Here is a 16,678-nt window from a genome sequence, read left to right as displayed (position 1 = left end):
CCCAAATGGAGGTGAGTGGGAAGAGGAGAAGGGCTAAGAAGGCTGAGTCGACATCCGTTGAGGCCCAAAGACTTTGGGTCTTTCCATACCTTCAAACTCGAAAAGGCCCTGTCCAAGAACTGAGATGGAAATCCCAAGTTCCCAGCTGTCTGGTCCGTGTTCATGCCAACCCCACACGCATATCCAAAACCATCCACTCAAACTCAAATGTCTCTCTCTTCCAATTCAGGCCTCCATTGGATTGGGGCTGAAAGCAAAACCAGCACGGCTGAGATGTCAATCGCACCTTCCCTTCCTCGCCTTCACTCTTCTTTCATATGCTGCCCTCTTAAGCTCTCTTCCCCTTCTCCCTCCTTGTCCCACAAATTCGCCAGAAATCGAAGGTCGCCAGCTTCCTATCCAAGAATTAGGGCTCTTGACCTCGATCAAAACACGGTTTTCTCTCTATCCCCTACTTCTTTTCCAGTTTTCTTTCATTTTAAAGCGATTCTTTACGAGATAGTGAAAATGTGGAAATAGAATTTCAGATAGTGGCGATATCGGTGGGAGTTGTGAGCGTTGCCGTTGGGATTGGAGTCCCAATTTTCTATGAGACACAAATTGATAATGCTGTGAGTCTCCCTTTTTCTTTTTCAAATTCTGACATTTGTAACTTGTTTCCAACTATAAAATTAAGAAATTTTTGTGTTGCAGGCGAAGCGAGAGAACACTCAACCCTGCTTCCCTTGCGATGGATCGGGCGCACGTGAGTTCCTCTCCCACCTCATTTTATTATTAGAGCGCTCCACTCTTTGCTCCTTGCAATTCACTTGATGTCTATGTTAATTGCCTACATTATATATGTTTGGCATCTTCTATCTAATCAATGGAAGTAATACGAATGTTATAAAAAATTGATGTGTACTTGTTTGAATGTTTTCATAAATTACAAGTGTTTGAAAATTTAAATCGGTCTCGGAAGCCATGATCTTTTTGAGGTTATATTCTCTTTATTTAAAGAGGTGGAAGAAGACTATGGAAAAAAGTTATGAAACCTAATATGTATTTACAAGATTCTTCAATGAGCTTAAGTGACTTGAGCCCATTAAAGCCTTGGGTCTCTTAATTTTGCCCGAAACAAATCATAATTAATTTATTAACTCAATAGGCCCTATAATTAATCAATTAACCTAATCTAAAACTCATGTGCAATCCTACATAATTACCAAAACGTCTTTATACTTAAATAAATCTAGAATTAATCCAACCTTCATAAATCATACCAATACGATACATGAATTTAAGTAGAGACCATTGGGACCCATAGAATAGTACTAACTTCCTCAGAATCTAATCATGAAGTTGACAACATCCCATTACAAAAATTCACCTGAATTCGAATATCCTATGTAAATAACGAGACATTAAGTGTTCGGCTTCATGATTTGCTATCCATTACATCTAGTATTCTCATACCGTAGTTTAATAAGGTGAAAGCTATCAGCCTTTCAAAACTACCTTTACCATCCTTGTGTTAAAGATTATCCTATTGTATGTTCAATTGACATATCTTAACTCTTAAAGAACCTATGTCAATTCACATGTGGACGACAAATTTTTTTTTTAAAAAAACATTTAAATTCTGACACTGAGTTTAATTTACTAGTTGCCTGATGACTAATAATGTAAATGCACAATATAGTTGCAACATAGTTATGAAGGATGGTTGTCATTGAATTGATATTTTTTAGGATGGTTGCTAACAAAAAAATGATACATTAGAAGTTTTGGTATGTACATCATCAACTTGTTGACAATAGGTAAAGCAAATGTAGGATCAGACTGATATGATAACCATTTAGAAGTTTTAGTAGCTTGAATCTTCACTCTTATGGTATTGTAGAGTTAAATGTGGAAATCAAATTCTTGTTCTTCCAGAGAGATGCAGGTTTTGCATGGGAACCGGCAATGTGACGGTAGTGCTTGGTGGAGATGAGAAAGAAGTCTCCCGATGCATTAACTGTGATGGTGCTGGTTCCTTGACATGCACTACATGTCAAGGCTCTGGTATTCAACCTCGGTACCTTGATCGCAGGTATGATGATTCTTTGTAGTCATGGAGATTTTGTGGGGTTCTACCTATAATTTAAAACCCATAGCTAACTTAAAGCTTGAAAAGGTTACTCATAAAAATTAAGATAAAAGAGGAAAGAATTCTGACATATCGAGCTGAACCAACTTAGAATTCGTTTCACAATGTTTTTAAAAAGCACTAATAATATAAGAAGTGTTTTGAAAAAACAAAAAAAATCAAGTGATCAGCAAACTTTAGAGAGCACTTTTAAAAAATTCAAAAACCGCTTACAATGCTTCCTAGAAAAATATTGATATAGATGATTCTTTCGAAAAATACTAGTAGAACACTGTGAAACACACTTAGTCCCAAACTGTGAAGCCTAAGGAGAATGTCTATTTTGTTTGGAGCAGAGAATTTAAAGATGATGATTGAAGTCTCCCATGAAGCATTGGCTTATGGATTCTGGATTCAAGTGGATGGGCAATTAACTCCTTTAAGTCAACTTAAGGAGGAATGAACCAACGCCAATTTTTCTTTTTTGGTAGACTTCTTTAATTTTGTCATATCTTCTCATGCCTTCTGATGTATAAACAACAACCTTTTGTCTCTCTTTCTTTGGTTGATGTGGAAAATGATGAATGGAGATTCCATTAACCAAATGGGTTGTGCTTTCCATTCAGTGGAGGGAGCCATGTACCATGTATACTGGGCCAACATTGCAAAAGTGTGGCAAGTGGAATTTTGCTACTCCTGGAGAGAGGAACATCAGTGTATTTTGGTATAACCGTAGAATACAAACTGGTCATGAAGAATCCATCAAACCTATTCTTGCTTACTCAAATCCAACCGGATCCTACCTCTAACATCAGTTATGGCACCTTAACTTCAATTTAAGAATCCTATTCAGGTTGGTTTACTAGACTTGGATTAATCAGATCAAATTTGGATTGATCAGATTAATTAGATTTTATGATTCAAAATTTATTTATGATGCTTTTAAAAAAATAAAGAAAAATAATTATAAATTATATAAGATGATATATATATTATAAGTATTATAAAAATATTAAATTGAATTTAAGATAATGTTAGGTTATCCAAACCATGATTCAGATTGAAAAACTTAATCTAAGAACAATCCAAGTATTAAAACTTAATCTAAGAAATTGGATTTAAAAATTTCTAACATTATTTGATTGTTGGAAATAATTTTTTAAAACAAAGTAAAAGAGAGAATAATTTAAAAAAAAAACAAGTATGAATCGTTTTCATTAATTTTTAAAAATAAAAGAAAAATATAGGCTTATTAGTGTATATTTCCTAAAAATTATTTTTAAGTTAAAAGATAAATAAATAAATTAGAAAATATGACCAAATGGCCTACAATTCATATTCCATTATTTCTACTGTAGAAGAATATTTAAAAAATTCCCATACCACAAAATGTTTTTAATGGAAGGCTTTCCCTTCTATGATATTTTACGCCTAAAAGCTTTTTATTTTAAACCGTTAGGGTTAGGGCACAAGGCCACAACATCTTTGACAACGTCGAAGGGCATACACGGTAAAAACAACGTGCAAGCAAACGGCCATCCATCAGTCGTGAAACGCCGTCAAATCTTAAGACGCGTCAAACGACGTCGTTTAAACTTCCTCGTCTCGACCCTGCGGTCAGAAATTGCCATGGCAAAACCCTAGAAAGACGTAGGGTTTAACAAAACAGACAGAGGATAGGAGAGATGTTGTACATAATAGGCTTGGGCTTGGGCGATGAGAGAGACATAACGCTGAGGGGCCTGGAAGCTGTGAAGAAATGCAGCAAGGTCTTCATTGAAGCCTACACTTCTCTCCTCTCCTTTGGTCTTTCTTCCAATGGTCTTTCCACACTGGTATTTTTTTTCTTCCAATTTTTCTCTTTTCATTTTTCCTCAATTTCTTTGATTTTAGACTTGGAAATTTGGGATTTGGCTACTTGGCTACAGGAAAATCTCTATGGGAAACCAATTACGCTTGCAGATAGAGAAATGGTGGAGGAAAAAGCGGATGATATTCTGTCCGATGCTCGTCACTCGGATGTGGGTTTCCTTGTTGTTGGTGATCCTTTTGGGTAACTTCTTTTTTCTCATCACTCAGTTACACACTTTTTATGAATGTTGGTCAGATGAGAAGCCATTGCCAACTTATTTTAAAGATTTGTGTGGTTTTATTTTTATGTTCTTTCCTTGGTTCTGAGATCCCAAAAAATAAAAAGGGATTTTTTGAAGAGTATGATTGAATGAATGATTCTTTTAGGTGTTTAATCACCAGTGCCATAACCAAAGTTTGATTTTGTTTAGGACTGTGCTAATTCTTTTAAATTAATTGAATGGACTTTACATAGAGCTGTTAAGAGCATTTAGAGTGCATGATTTTTGGAAAGGAGGCCCAGAAATCTGCTGCATGGTACAATAGTATCCACAGCAATAAAAATAATGTACTTGAAATTTACAGTGTTCTGCAGTGTAGAAAATGAAATATTAGATAAGAGGTGGGGAAATTAGTTGATTGTCAATGTTGTAATCATCATCATGTAAAATGTTCATCAAATTAAGTCTTAAATGGAGATCTAAATTCACCAACCAAAGGTGTGTTTGGATGCCCTTTATAAATTGGCTTGTGCCAGTGCTTTTTGTATGTGTAATTTTATTGTCAAATCCATCTCCTTAAAAGATTCCATTACAAAGTATGACAACCATTAGCACACACAAGTTAGAAAATTTGAAATGGTGAAATTTTGTGAAACATAAATTTTCTCCTTAAAATTAGTTCTGGCAGTGGCTCAGGTTGTCTCTTGTTGGATTTAATAGCTCCAATTCTAGACGAGAAATTTATATGTTTTAATGCTATGTGAAATATGATAAACTCTTTCGATTTCTACTGGGTGACCAGGCATGCCCAATATAACTTAAACAATCCAATGGTTTTCAGGATGCCAGTTGGTGCTTACTTCCATTTACAAAATGTATTATATCTGTTAAAAACCCTGTTTGAAGCTGGGAAGATGCAACATTGTTCTACTTGGAAAAAAATAGAGAATTTGAAATTGTACTTGCACTTAGCTGTTGTACATTGACAATTATATTTCTGTTGCACAAGGTTGTTTTTATGGTATTTATCCTAACTTCCAACCTCTTTTGTTTTTAGCAATTTAATATTGAAATTTGGAATGCAGAGCTACAACACACTCTGATCTTGTTGTTCGAGCAAAGAAACTGGGGGTGGATGTCAAGGTGGTTCACAATGCATCAGTGATGAATGCAATTGGAATTTGTGGCTTACAACTTTACCGCTATGGGGAGACTATTTCCATTCCATTCTTCACTGAAACATGGAGACCTGACAGCTTTTATGAGAAGATCCAAAGAAATCGTGTGCTTGGATTGCATACCCTCTGCTTGTTGGGTGAGTTTTAAAGGCTAGTGTCCTGATGTTGGGAGTCAAGCTTTAGTTTCTCAATTTTCAGAAGCCTTAGCTTTGCTCTATAGGTTGTGACCTATTGGAGCTGCACAAAAACATATTATTTAGTTGTGCTATTGTAGTCCAACTCTCAATTACTATTATTACGCCTTCTTTTTGGTAAAAAGAAAGAGCTATACTATCTTTGCATTCACAACAGTTCTAATATCTTCTGTTGAACCTATGAAATATAATACATTTCCTGACCTGACCCACCTGTCATTTACACTTTGTTGTTCACAGAATCTCTCCTGTTAATACTGAATGAAATTTGATCTCAAACTTGACATGGTTATCTAAAAATTGGTGTCATATGAACATAATATGTTTTACCTGCCTATGCATCAATTTTGAACAAGAGACCAGTAGGAACCTCTTGGATCTTATCCTATTTTGCTAAGACCTTAATTGGCTAGCTCATTTGTCTAATCAACTGTTAAAAGTACCAGGTTTAGAAGCTAGTTACCTAGAAAAAAGCGTTAGGTAATCACTGAATGGTATTTATTCCATTAGTTAACAAATAGTGCATTTTTTGTGTTTTATTATCAAGGGAACATCTCATTTTTTTGTTGTTCTCTCCAATTTCTGCTCTTTTCTCATCCAGTAAAAATGGACAGAAACACCTTTTTGGGTTCTGAAAGGTTTATTGTGAGAACTCATTACTGCTTTTTACTCTAGTGTTTTTAACTTTAAAACTCATTGCAAATGTTTTATCACCACAGATATACGTGTGAAGGAACCCTCGCTGGAATCTTTATGCAGGTCTGAATTCAAAATGATTGAACATGCTTCAAGTTTTACAATTTAGCACCTTCTTTCAAGTTTTATTATAAAATTAATTTTACAATCTTTTCTTACTGTTTTGGCTAATTATTTTCCCCATATGTGCTTCACAAACTTTTCAGAGGAAAAAAACAATATGAACCACCAAGATATATGACAATAAACACTGCCATTGAGCAGCTTTTGGAGGTTGAACAAATGCGTGGAGAATCTGGTAAGGCTTATGAACTTGTGAAATTGCCTTGTGCTTTGACATTTCATTTTCTTAATTTTAAGCATATTTGATAAGGGAATATATTTTGTTTCAGTTTTCGTAACTGTTTATAAACAAGATAATTCTCCTGCAAGTTGCAGGCATAGAATTGGTGACAATATGATGGTTTAGGTCACTTTCTTTCTACTTTAGGGTTACTGTAATTTGCATTTATTTCACATATTCATCATAGAGAAGAAATAAGACAGGTACATTTAAAATTTTAAGATAAGCTTACATTTTCCTTGTTTTCTTTGTGCATTTGGAGAACATATATGGAAGAATTTGAGTATCCATTTGTAATTATAACATTTCCACAATTCTTGCAATGCCTTGCAGCATTCTGTGAAGACACTGATTGTGTTGGTTTTGCCCGACTGGGAAGCGAGGATCAGATGATAGTTGCAGGCTCAATGAGGCAGCTGCTCAAGGTTGATTTTGGAGCACCTCTGCATTGTCTTGTCATAGTAGGCAAGACACATCCAGTGGAAGAAGAAATGCTGGATTTTTACAAACTTAAAGGAGAAAGTGCCGAGTCAAAACATAACCAGACTGCATGATTTTGGCTCAATTGGGATTGAAGTCAATGTTCCCTCTTTGTGCAGGTTAGAATTCCACTCTGATCTAATTTTTAGTTGTAGGCTTGTGCTCTTTTCGTAAAGTCATGGTAACAAACACTCAAGTGCTAATGGGGCAGGATTGAACTTCTTGTCAACATGTCATACGGTTCCTGCTAGCTGTAGTAAAGAAGCCAAAGGGGGGATCCGCCAAACACTTTTTATTGGTTATTTTTTTAACCTCCATAAGAAACAGATAGAGGGTATCATGGTTGGGTGTGTTTGGAGTGGCAACAGCACTTCTCTTAATTCAAGGACCTGCATTTAGGTGGTGTACTTCTTGCCTCAGCTTCCTGCATCAGCTGGATGGTCATTTCATTATGGTTGCTGGAATGCCTGCCTGCTGTAATCTGTGCAACAAAAATTTGTCTGGGTGAGTTCCATTAATTATATTGTATCAGAGTGACATGCTTTCCTTTCCCATGGTCTGATTATGTTTTATTTATAATCGCAATTTTGTGAGTGAGATCAATCTTTTAAGCTAAATGAACATCGAGAAGATGAAAGGAGGATTTACCCAAAAGTGAAGAAGTTAAAAGTATTTTATTGCTTTGTTTTTATCTCTATTTCTGATAAATGAATTGAACAAACTGGAATTAATTTACTCAGTTTTCTGATGCCCCCTTAAACCCTTGGCTTTAGTTCCAAAATCGAGTTGTATCGTTTGACTGGAGAAAATGATTAATTTGCCTTCTAAACATCTATAAATCAAAATGAGAATGTGGGTACAGATCCATCACCGGTGAAAACCCATCACAAAGCAATATAATACGAGTTGGATTGTTTCAGCTAAAACATTGGTTCCCACAATGATTAGCGTTAATTCTTGGAGCCATTTGCGTTGTGGAATGGAATGGGAGATGCCATTTAAACGTGCTGTGAAAAGCGAGCTTCGCTAAAGAGGTTGGGAAGCTTTTTGATGGTCTGGACCAAGTTTTTTGACCAATAAATAGATCAAAGACACGCATTACCCCCAGCATAGAAGATCGTGGCTTGGTCCTGGACCTGGCTTCAAAATTCAAACGAGCTGTGTAGATTTTTGAACCGATCTTATGAGTCTTATGAGTGGCATTTAGGCCACCTGCTGTAATGGACCATGTTAGACAATCTATTTCCACTGGGTCTCATCCACCAAGTTAGGAAAACTAGGCCCAGATTCTAGTAAAAGTCTAGGTAGACGTTCGAGAAATCAAAATATGGGTGATGGTTTCTAAAAAATTTTCACTTTTTATTTTTAAAACTAAAAAATAATAACAATTTCTATATAAAAAGTAATACCTCAATTGCTTTTAAAGTTGTCATCTTTTTAAGCATCCCACCCAGGTGACAAAAAATCAGAGCTCCCTTTGAAAGCATCACTTCCCCTCGTTGAAGCAAAGAATTTCCCAGCACTAATCCAAGGAGATCTAGATGCATCCTGATTACAAACTCAATTAACCAAACTAATAAATAAATTATAAAAGCTATCCGCGCTGCAGGAGCTCATCCTGCCACTGGGCAGAGAACATGGAACACCAGATCGTTTATCAGGTCCCTGCAATTGGAACATTCAAAAACCCTAAAAGACAGGCAGGCTGTCAAATGCAACTTTTAAGATCAAATGAAACCATGCCCTGCTGCTTCCTGTAGTACTTGCTCTACACATGCCTCTTGCACAGTTTCGTCATTACTAAACCACCAAAAAGTCAAGTCCCAGACAAACTAAAACTTGTTCACCAACCACTAGAGGATCATATGTTACTAACGACTAAAACTAGTTCACTATAAAAAAACCTATACCTGTTAAGATTTATACAAAGGCCACCTCCATGATTTAACTGGAGGTAGCATTACCACACTTTCCCAGCAGCCATGTCAACCGCGTCTCATTACCCCCAAGAGAAATAAATGTCTCCCTCAAGTTTGGGTCCTCAAACAGGTCCAAAGCAGCAAAGTAGATCTTTTGATCAATGCGCTGTATCTCATCCAATGCCTTTATGCAATTAGTGATAGTATATTTGCCATCGGTTTGTATCGATGTAACTGTCCTCAACTTTGAAGCAGCAACCATCTCTAGCATGGCTTCTGCCATCACATCATTTATTCCTTTACCTCCCTTATTTTGACCTGAAAAAGAGCCAGTCTCAGATGATCGTTTCCTTTTTCTCTCTGCTGTTTTCTTGTCCAACTTTTCTGCTAATGAAGCATTTTCTTGCGCAATTTTTGATGATGACAAAGGTTTGGAACTCAGTTTTCCACTTTCTGGATACGAAGTTAACCCAGAAGTATCTATTGCAGTACCTATTCCAACAGACTTGTCATCTAACTCCTCATAGTGACTCGACTGGGCATATTTCCCGTCAGCCCCTGATTCTGTAAAGATCATGCATAGCTGATCATAAATGGGGCAGTCCTTAATTTTGATTGTATCAGGCCGAGGCTGTGTCAATAAATACAATCTATCAGGAACTCACAATAAAACTGTTACAAGAAAATAAAAGGACAAAGCAATAGGATTTGTCTGGAATTTCCAACAATGCTATTAAAAGAAGGCAAGAAATGTACCCCAATGTCCTCCCACAGGTCAAACCCAATGCAACAAGAATCATCCATAGCATATTCATTTTGATCAAAAGCTGATTTGAGATTATAGTACCGAGTCCGCAGAACATCCAGGTGCTTCCTCAATTGATTGTTATTAAAGTTGAGATCTGTTTGCACATTGAATTCATCACGTATACGATTCCATGTTTTCTTGTCAAAAACATTGTTTGGTCTGTTTCCCAATTGAATCTGTTTGACTACTAAGTCAGCAAATATCTTATCAAGGGATGTTGTCCACCTTGTCCTCAACCTTTCTTGCTTAGGTTGATGATTAGCTTCACCATCCATCTACAACTTCCAAGAAATTCACCCAAAGTTAATGATATACCAATTGACAGAATAATACACGTCCAACAAGAAACCTAGAGGACGAATTCAAGCACCATGCACTAAAGAAGGTGCAGTGACTCCATTGTTTTTGCTTTTTGCAGCAAGAATAAAAATGGAGATGGAGATATCACAAAATACTCCTGAAAAATATATTCAGGCTACTAAATCATCACTTATTAGTCATCACCTTAGATTAATAATAGGCTCAATCTGCAAAATCTCTTGGTGTATGCATAGGATGAGCAGTCCTGCCTCTCTGCAAATGGTTATTACATGCACAACATGTCATCCATCCATTTATGTGCAACCATTGTCCATAAAACTAGCCATTAGTGCAGAATCTTATATGAAACTTACCTCTACTTTTGCATCATATGATTTGGAAAAGCAACCTACAGTGTGCAAATGAAAAGAATAATACCGAGTTACCAACATGAATGCAATAGAAGATGCCAAGTTCTTGATCAGATTATTAAGACTAGGTAATAGGAAGTGTGGATTCAAATTATAACCATATAATTAAATAACAGACGTAATTAGATTGAAAAGTAGCAAACAATCAAGGTCTATAGGGGCAATAAGTGCAACTAATGAATAAGGGTGGATTATTGAATGCTAGAAATAAGTCTTAATCTTTTTCTTCAGGTGCCATCTGCTGCTGAAACAGAAATTCCTGCTTATTGCTTAAAACCCAGTAAGGCTCATGATTCTCTTGCAACATAATTGCCTTCCAAACAATTTCCTCAACTTGTACTGCTTCAGAAACGTTCCTAGTTTTTACACAACATGAAATTTTTGTCCATATATCATTTTATTCTTGTCAGATAACCATCATAATTCATAATGTTGGAGAAGAAGCAAAAGGCATTCTCAAATCTACCCAAGAAGTTTGAGAAAATAAATTAGTAAACACAACAGCATTTTAAGCCTTCACTTACTTCTTCCCTTTTTAGGCTCAAGGTCAGAAGCACTATTGATTTAACAATTAGTAATCTCATCAACGTCATGATAAACAGAAATACTTCACCATTTTTGAAAATTGGATGTTATAATATATATATGTCAGAATCTTAAAGAATAGACAGACTCAACAGATATGTTAGTGTCAACATCAGTGTCAATTGTCAAATAAGGAAAAGTATGAATTTAATAAAAGCTTTGCCAAATAAATTTCCAATAAAAGTTTGGGAATATAAGGCAAAATGTTTATCAACAGAAAGGACTAACAATATTGTTAAAGGAGCTTCAAATAAAACATATCCATTGAGGATGGGAATACCATACATGATACATTGGCAAATAAAATTTAGTTTACATGTTTCTAACATTTAAATGTAATACAATAAATTTTTATAGTTTGCATGATACATTCTCTTTTTACTGTTACACAAATCTCAACTGGAATCCCCTTGATCCTCATCCCAACCCCTTGTCACACAAGCCAAGCCCGCTAAACCATCAAGGTCATGTTTGGTTGTTTGGAATTACCATGTGATAGGATAAGTGATAGGATAACATATCCTATATCATATTTGGTTTGTGATGAAATATGATAAGTTTCCTCATCAATCATCATATGTTCGACCAAACATAGGAATACGATGAGTAGTGGAATATATTATCCAACCTTTTTTTTATATCCCTTCTATATAAGATATATTAATCTTAAGTTGAGATATGAGATGATATATATCCATGTATCATAAATGTATACTTTTCATCAATTTTTTTTTTTTAATTTTCTTATATCACTTATTTTGCAAAACAAAAAATTTTGATTAGAAAAATTAAATTTGCAATTAAAAAGAACTAAAAAAATATTTATAAAATAATACATATGTATTATTTAATATATATATATATATATATATATATATATATAAACAAATTATTTTCATATATTAAATAACATAATATAAATTTTAAATATTTTAATTATAAATATAATAAATAAATAATTATTTACTGAATTTTAAATTGTTGAACAATTTTCAAGGAATACTAAATATGAGAGAGATTTCATTTTTTTTATAGGAAATATTGCAATGCAATATAATTTTTATTTTAAACCAAATATAAGCAAAATAATTTTTTTAGTAATACTAAATATGTTTTCCATTTTTCTTTATTCATTTTACAAACCAAATATAAGCATGACATAACATATTACATTAAAAATGATATCTTAGTATATCATGTCTATTGGATATAATATCCAAGAATATCATATCCCATTAGAAATAAAATGATATTTTAGGATATGCATATACTATCCGGTGAATATGATATCCAAGGATATACATATATCATCCTATACTATCCCACCAACCAAATGTAGTCTAAGTATAAAATAATAACGAAATACTATGACAAAAAGTATTATGGAAATGTACTGCATACAGTTCAATACCTTATAAAAGGAATCTTAAGAATCTTATACTAATTAAACTACATTTGTCCTCAATTTGTACTAAAATGGTTCTGCCAATCATTGAAATCGTAGAATTAATTATAACATGACACTTATAATAAGAATCTTGATTATTTCAATCGTAATTGACCAAAATCTTATCTTACATTCACCAAATAAGTTGCGTCAAAAGGATAAAGTTAATGGCCCTGTTGCTGCAAGCCTGCATTTGAATGGATGAGAACCCAAGAACCCATTGGCACAAAAAAACACTGGTAATTTAAATTTAAATCAGATTATACTTTTGATATTTACAGAATAAGAAAAGCCAAGTTTTTGAAAGCCTAAATAACATAGAAAACTGCCCAGCAAACAAATCTTCTCTATGCATCTTAATATTTTGGTAGTGGCATTGATGACATCCAACGATACTCACAATACCAATAATATCATCAATCAATTGATAGATCTTTTAATATAGCAGCAGATGTTTTAAAATTTCAAAACATACATTAAAACATCTTAAGAATCGAGAGATACATAACATCCTAGATGAAAAAAGTCATATGGAGAACACTTGATTATTGATAATCAATTGCAAATTTGTTCATTTTTCTTTTGTTTGTGAGAGTTTGACTTTACAGTTGATACACAGTAACCTGATCACCCACAGATTCGCACATAAAAGACAAAAATGCCAATGTAAAATTGCTTTCAGATATACATGTTATTGAGAAGAAGAAGAAGACAGAGGAAAGAAGGTAGACCTGATCAGAGATACAGCCGTAAAATTTTTGGAAACCTAGTTGCAGAAAGCATGAATAGCTTAACAAGCAGCTCTACCCCAAAAAGTCATCACCTTAAGTAGATTGTTGATTCAACTCAAAAGATCCCTTGGTGTATGCATACGTTGATCAGTCATGCCCCTCTGCAATTGGTTATCACATGCACAATATGTCAGTCATCAGTTATAATGTGCAACCATGGTCCATAAGAGTAGCAACTTAAAGCATAATCTGCATTGTCAAACCTGCTTCATTCCTAATTCTTTACCCTCTTTTTTTGCATCATATGATCTGGGAATGTCATCTATGGCGTGCAAATGAAAAGAATAATACAAACATGAACACAACAGAAGATGAACAGGTTTGGTGACCAAACTATTGTGGATTGACACTGAAGTCAAATGGTAACCTAAAAGAATAGTCGAACCACAATCCACCTAGGCACGGCCATTATAAATGGTTTGTGCAATGACATGGTGACAAGTTGGAGATAATCCATTTAATCTTTTTTTTTCCCATTCTCTTCTCTTTTTCTCAATTTTCCTGTTTCCACACTCCTGAAACATCTCCAGAAACTTAAGTCAAATTTCCTTTTCTTCTTGTAGTGGAACATCCCCAATTGCCATTTTAAAATGATATGTCTCCAATCACCTTTGAAGCCAGAAAGTATTATCATGATGATCGAGTGGGTGGTGATCTTCCTCACAAAGCCAGATAACATGAATAGCATTAGTTGTAGTGATGTAGGAAACTCCCATCATTGAGATTAGGTGCGACAAGGGAGCTAGTTCTTAAAAACTCCCATTTTCTAATTACAGGTCTTAGGAACCTCATATTCATCCACCACATTGATTTTTCCTTCATCCATAATATTAAATAATAGACACAATTAGATTGCAAAGCAGCAAATGTCCATAAAGGCAATTAATGTGGCTCATGAAGAGAGAGTGGATCTTTTGAATGCTAGAATAGGCTTAAGTTGCATGAATCTTGTACTTCAGGCACAATCATGCTGCCAAACTACAATCTTGCTTATTTCTAAGAATCCAGCAAGACTTGTGATCTATTCAAAACTTTAACCTAGCTTCAGATATGGTATAGTTCTTATAAAACTCAAGCCTTGCATATTAGATTGTAAGTCGCAAAAGAAGTCATAAACTGCCACCATAAAGGCTAGAAAATAAAACAGCAAAAATAACACCATTTTAAGCCTTCATTTTTTTTTTCCCTTTTTCTGGTTCAAGTTCATAGGCATTCAATTATTGAAGAACTCGAAGTCTCATCAAAGTCATCATAGACAATAAAAAGGTTCTTCGTTGTTTGAATTGCCAATGTTTACGGATATATCAAACTCTCAAAATACAGGCAGACTCGATAGATATATTAGTGTGAACATCAGTTCAAACAAGGAAAAGTACATTAGCAAAAGCTTTGGGAAATATATAAAAGAATTTCTAGTGACTCCAAGCAACGAATAGAACTTCCCATGCAATGCGTTTGTCATAAATAGAATACCATACATCAACAAATAAAAATCACTTTACATGTTTCTAACATTTAAAAGATATAATATAATGAGGAAATACAACAACGAAAGGTATTCTAAAAGTATCACTAAAACCAAGAATTAATCATAACCATGACATTTATAATAAGAATCTTGAAAGTTCAACCATAACGGAACAAGTTGTATAACCAACATTCATATTGAAAATTTGTCATGACATTCATATCTAAAATTTGCCGAATAAGTTGCCTATGAAGCAGAAAGTCGATAACCACAATGCTGCAATTGAGTGGTCGACAAACAATTTATAGAAATAAATGTTTAATACAAATCAGAATCTACTTTCCATGTTTACAGCCTAAACAATGTGGAATACTGCATAGTAAACAAAATTACTCTGCACATCTAATATTTCAGTAGAGTTGCTGATAATATCAATAATATCCCTGATCAATTGATGGAATTTTCATCCAATCAGTAGATACTTATATCTAAAACATGCCAGTACTGCGTTACAAAATAATAACAATTTGAGAGAGGATTCAACCCTAGAAAAAGAAACTTGCAAATGCCTTGATTTCTCCCATTCTAGATATTAGATATTATAATTGACACATATTCACCGGTTCACCGTAAGGAATCTGCGAATAAGGGACAAAAAAAAAAAAAAAAACAGCAAAAATCGCTTTGCTACAGAGCTATAATCAAGAAGCAGAAGAAGAAAACCGAGAGAAAAAAGGAAGACCTGATCGGAGATACAGCGGAAAGTTGCCGGAACCCTAGTTGCAGAGAGCAGCGGCGAATTGGCGACGAGCTGCTACGCCCCAAAATTCAACCAATATAAAATTAATTTATTTTTTTTGTTTTATAATTAAGGAGAGATGTAATGTAATTGAGGAAGGTCTAAGGAACAAAATTGGCATCAGATTAGAAGACGTGTCGGAAGACGATTTGCTGATGTTTTGTTAAATTTTTGGCTCCCAGTGGCGTATGTGCACTTGGTGGACTCCCTCCGTCATTAATATTCTGAAAAATGTTTGCTTCTCCCAAGAGATTTTTGCCAGACTGCGTCCTTCCATGTGTTATGTGTTAGCTTGTTTTAAATAATAATTTGTAAATTATGGTAGTGATAAAAATAAAAATAAAAAAAGTTATAAGGAAAAATCGTCCCTTTGCAGAAATAATTTCTAAAAATCTTTTTTAAAAAATTAATTTTAATAATAAAAAAAACATTTCTTCAAGAAATTATTTATTTTTTAAATAAAATTATAGGTAAAAATAGAGACAACTTTTAAAATTTCTTGAAAAAAATCAAGAAAAATGAAGAGGTCATTTCTTTTGAAAAAAAAAAAATCTCTTTTAAAGAAGATTTATATTTTAAAAAATAAAAATTTACAAGAAAAAAATCATCAGGATTTGTCATCTATTGTTGAGATGATTTCTTTTTCTTTTTATGTTTTTTAAAAAGAAAAAATTCTCTTAAAAAGATGAAAAATTTATAAGCAAAAACATTTCTTTAAAAGACGATTTCAAACTATTAATTTTAAAAAGAAAATTGTTTTTTAAAGAAACATTTCTTACGGAAAAAATATTCTCTCAAATCAATTATATATTTTCTCATTTTTCTAATAAAAGTTTAACTAATAATATGTTTTAATAATAAAATTATTATGAATATATATATTGTAAAATTAATTGATTTTACGTAATAAATTCAATACATAAAAATAATTATAGTAATTATTGATACATTAATTATTATTATAATAATATTTATAAAAGTAAAAATTATGTTTATCATCTCATATTAAAAATATTATTTTATATTAAGTCAGATATTGATTAAAAAAATAATTTGG

The 16,678-nt window shown here is 33.6% G+C and overlaps 3 protein-coding genes across 6 annotated transcripts; 2 read left to right on the top strand and 1 right to left on the bottom strand.

The window, feature by feature from the left end:
- The first annotated feature begins 49 nt into the window (after positions 1 to 49).
- LOC100267764 (protein disulfide-isomerase LQY1, chloroplastic) lies at positions 50 to 2,715 on the top strand. Of its 2 annotated transcripts, XM_002276492.4 has the most exons (5): positions 105 to 435; positions 528 to 611; positions 694 to 745; positions 1,918 to 2,074; positions 2,467 to 2,715. In XM_002276492.4, exons 1-5 carry the CDS (start codon positions 163 to 165, stop codon positions 2,486 to 2,488), a joined length of 588 nt encoding a protein of 195 aa, XP_002276528.2. In that variant the 5' UTR covers positions 105 to 162; the 3' UTR covers positions 2,489 to 2,715. The 2 variants fall into 2 exon arrangements, with proteins under 2 accessions (XP_059590976.1, XP_002276528.2); XM_059734993.1 differs by lacking the exon at positions 1,918 to 2,074 and having other exon boundaries at positions 50 to 435.
- Positions 2,716 to 3,480: 765 nt separating this feature from the next.
- LOC100242000 (probable diphthine methyl ester synthase) lies at positions 3,481 to 7,764 on the top strand. Its single transcript, XM_002280113.5, has 7 exons — positions 3,481 to 3,945; positions 4,039 to 4,163; positions 5,268 to 5,497; positions 6,274 to 6,313; positions 6,457 to 6,548; positions 6,927 to 7,192; positions 7,285 to 7,764. Exons 1-6 carry the CDS (start codon positions 3,796 to 3,798, stop codon positions 7,145 to 7,147), a joined length of 858 nt encoding a protein of 285 aa, XP_002280149.1. The 5' UTR covers positions 3,481 to 3,795; the 3' UTR covers positions 7,148 to 7,192; positions 7,285 to 7,764.
- A 1,028-nt stretch (positions 7,765 to 8,792) lies between these two features.
- LOC100854357 (L10-interacting MYB domain-containing protein) lies at positions 8,793 to 15,896 on the bottom strand. 3 transcript variants are annotated; one of them, XM_010666495.3, is made up of 4 exons: positions 15,565 to 15,896; positions 13,295 to 13,455; positions 9,749 to 10,075; positions 8,793 to 9,623 (listed from the first exon to the last, which is right to left on the bottom strand). In XM_010666495.3, the coding sequence occupies exons 3-4, from the start codon at positions 10,073 to 10,075 to the stop codon at positions 9,018 to 9,020; spliced, it is 933 nt and encodes a 310-aa protein (XP_010664797.1). In that variant the 5' UTR covers positions 13,295 to 13,455; positions 15,565 to 15,896; the 3' UTR covers positions 8,793 to 9,017. The 3 variants fall into 3 exon arrangements, with proteins under 3 accessions (XP_010664797.1, XP_019072046.1, XP_019072047.1); XM_019216501.2 differs by lacking the exons at positions 13,295 to 13,455; positions 15,565 to 15,896 and adding exons at positions 10,305 to 10,373; positions 10,475 to 10,509; XM_019216502.2 differs by lacking the exons at positions 13,295 to 13,455; positions 15,565 to 15,896 and adding exons at positions 10,305 to 10,373; positions 10,475 to 10,506 and having other exon boundaries at positions 9,749 to 10,081.
- Between the last annotated feature and the right edge of the window lie 782 nt (positions 15,897 to 16,678).

The sequence above is a fragment of the Vitis vinifera genome, chromosome 18, assembly GCF_030704535.1.
Source record: "Vitis vinifera cultivar Pinot Noir 40024 chromosome 18, ASM3070453v1".
NCBI classification, from domain to species: Eukaryota; Viridiplantae; Streptophyta; class Magnoliopsida; order Vitales; family Vitaceae; genus Vitis; species Vitis vinifera.
The sequence above is the reverse complement of the archived record's forward strand: the minus strand, read 5'-3'. Positions and strand labels throughout refer to the sequence as shown.

What these genes read in the sequence shown, in the direction of transcription:
- LOC100267764 (XM_002276492.4), top strand. Translation starts at nt 163, where the DNA reads ATGCCAACCCCACACGCATATCCAAAACCATCCACTCAAACTCAAATG. An exon ending in TTGACCTCGATCAAAACACG is followed by an intron (nt 436 to 527) that starts GTTTTCTCTCTA and finishes ATAGAATTTCAG; the next exon opens with ATAGTGGCGATATCGGTGGG. An exon ending in TTGCGATGGATCGGGCGCAC is followed by an intron (nt 746 to 1,917) that starts GTGAGTTCCTCT and finishes TTGTTCTTCCAG; the next exon opens with AGAGATGCAGGTTTTGCATG.
- LOC100242000 (XM_002280113.5), top strand. Translation starts at nt 3,796, where the DNA reads ATGTTGTACATAATAGGCTTGGGCTTGGGCGATGAGAGAGACATAACG. An exon ending in GTTGTTGGTGATCCTTTTGG is followed by an intron (nt 4,164 to 5,267) that starts GTAACTTCTTTT and finishes TTTGGAATGCAG; the next exon opens with AGCTACAACACACTCTGATC. An exon ending in GCATACCCTCTGCTTGTTGG is followed by an intron (nt 5,498 to 6,273) that starts GTGAGTTTTAAA and finishes TTATCACCACAG; the next exon opens with ATATACGTGTGAAGGAACCC.
- LOC100854357 (XM_010666495.3), bottom strand. Translation starts at nt 10,075, where the DNA reads ATGGATGGTGAAGCTAATCATCAACCTAAGCAAGAAAGGTTGAGGACA. An exon ending in ACCTGTGGGAGGACATTGGG is followed by an intron (nt 9,624 to 9,748) that starts GTACATTTCTTG and finishes TTATTGACACAG; the next exon opens with CCTCGGCCTGATACAATCAA.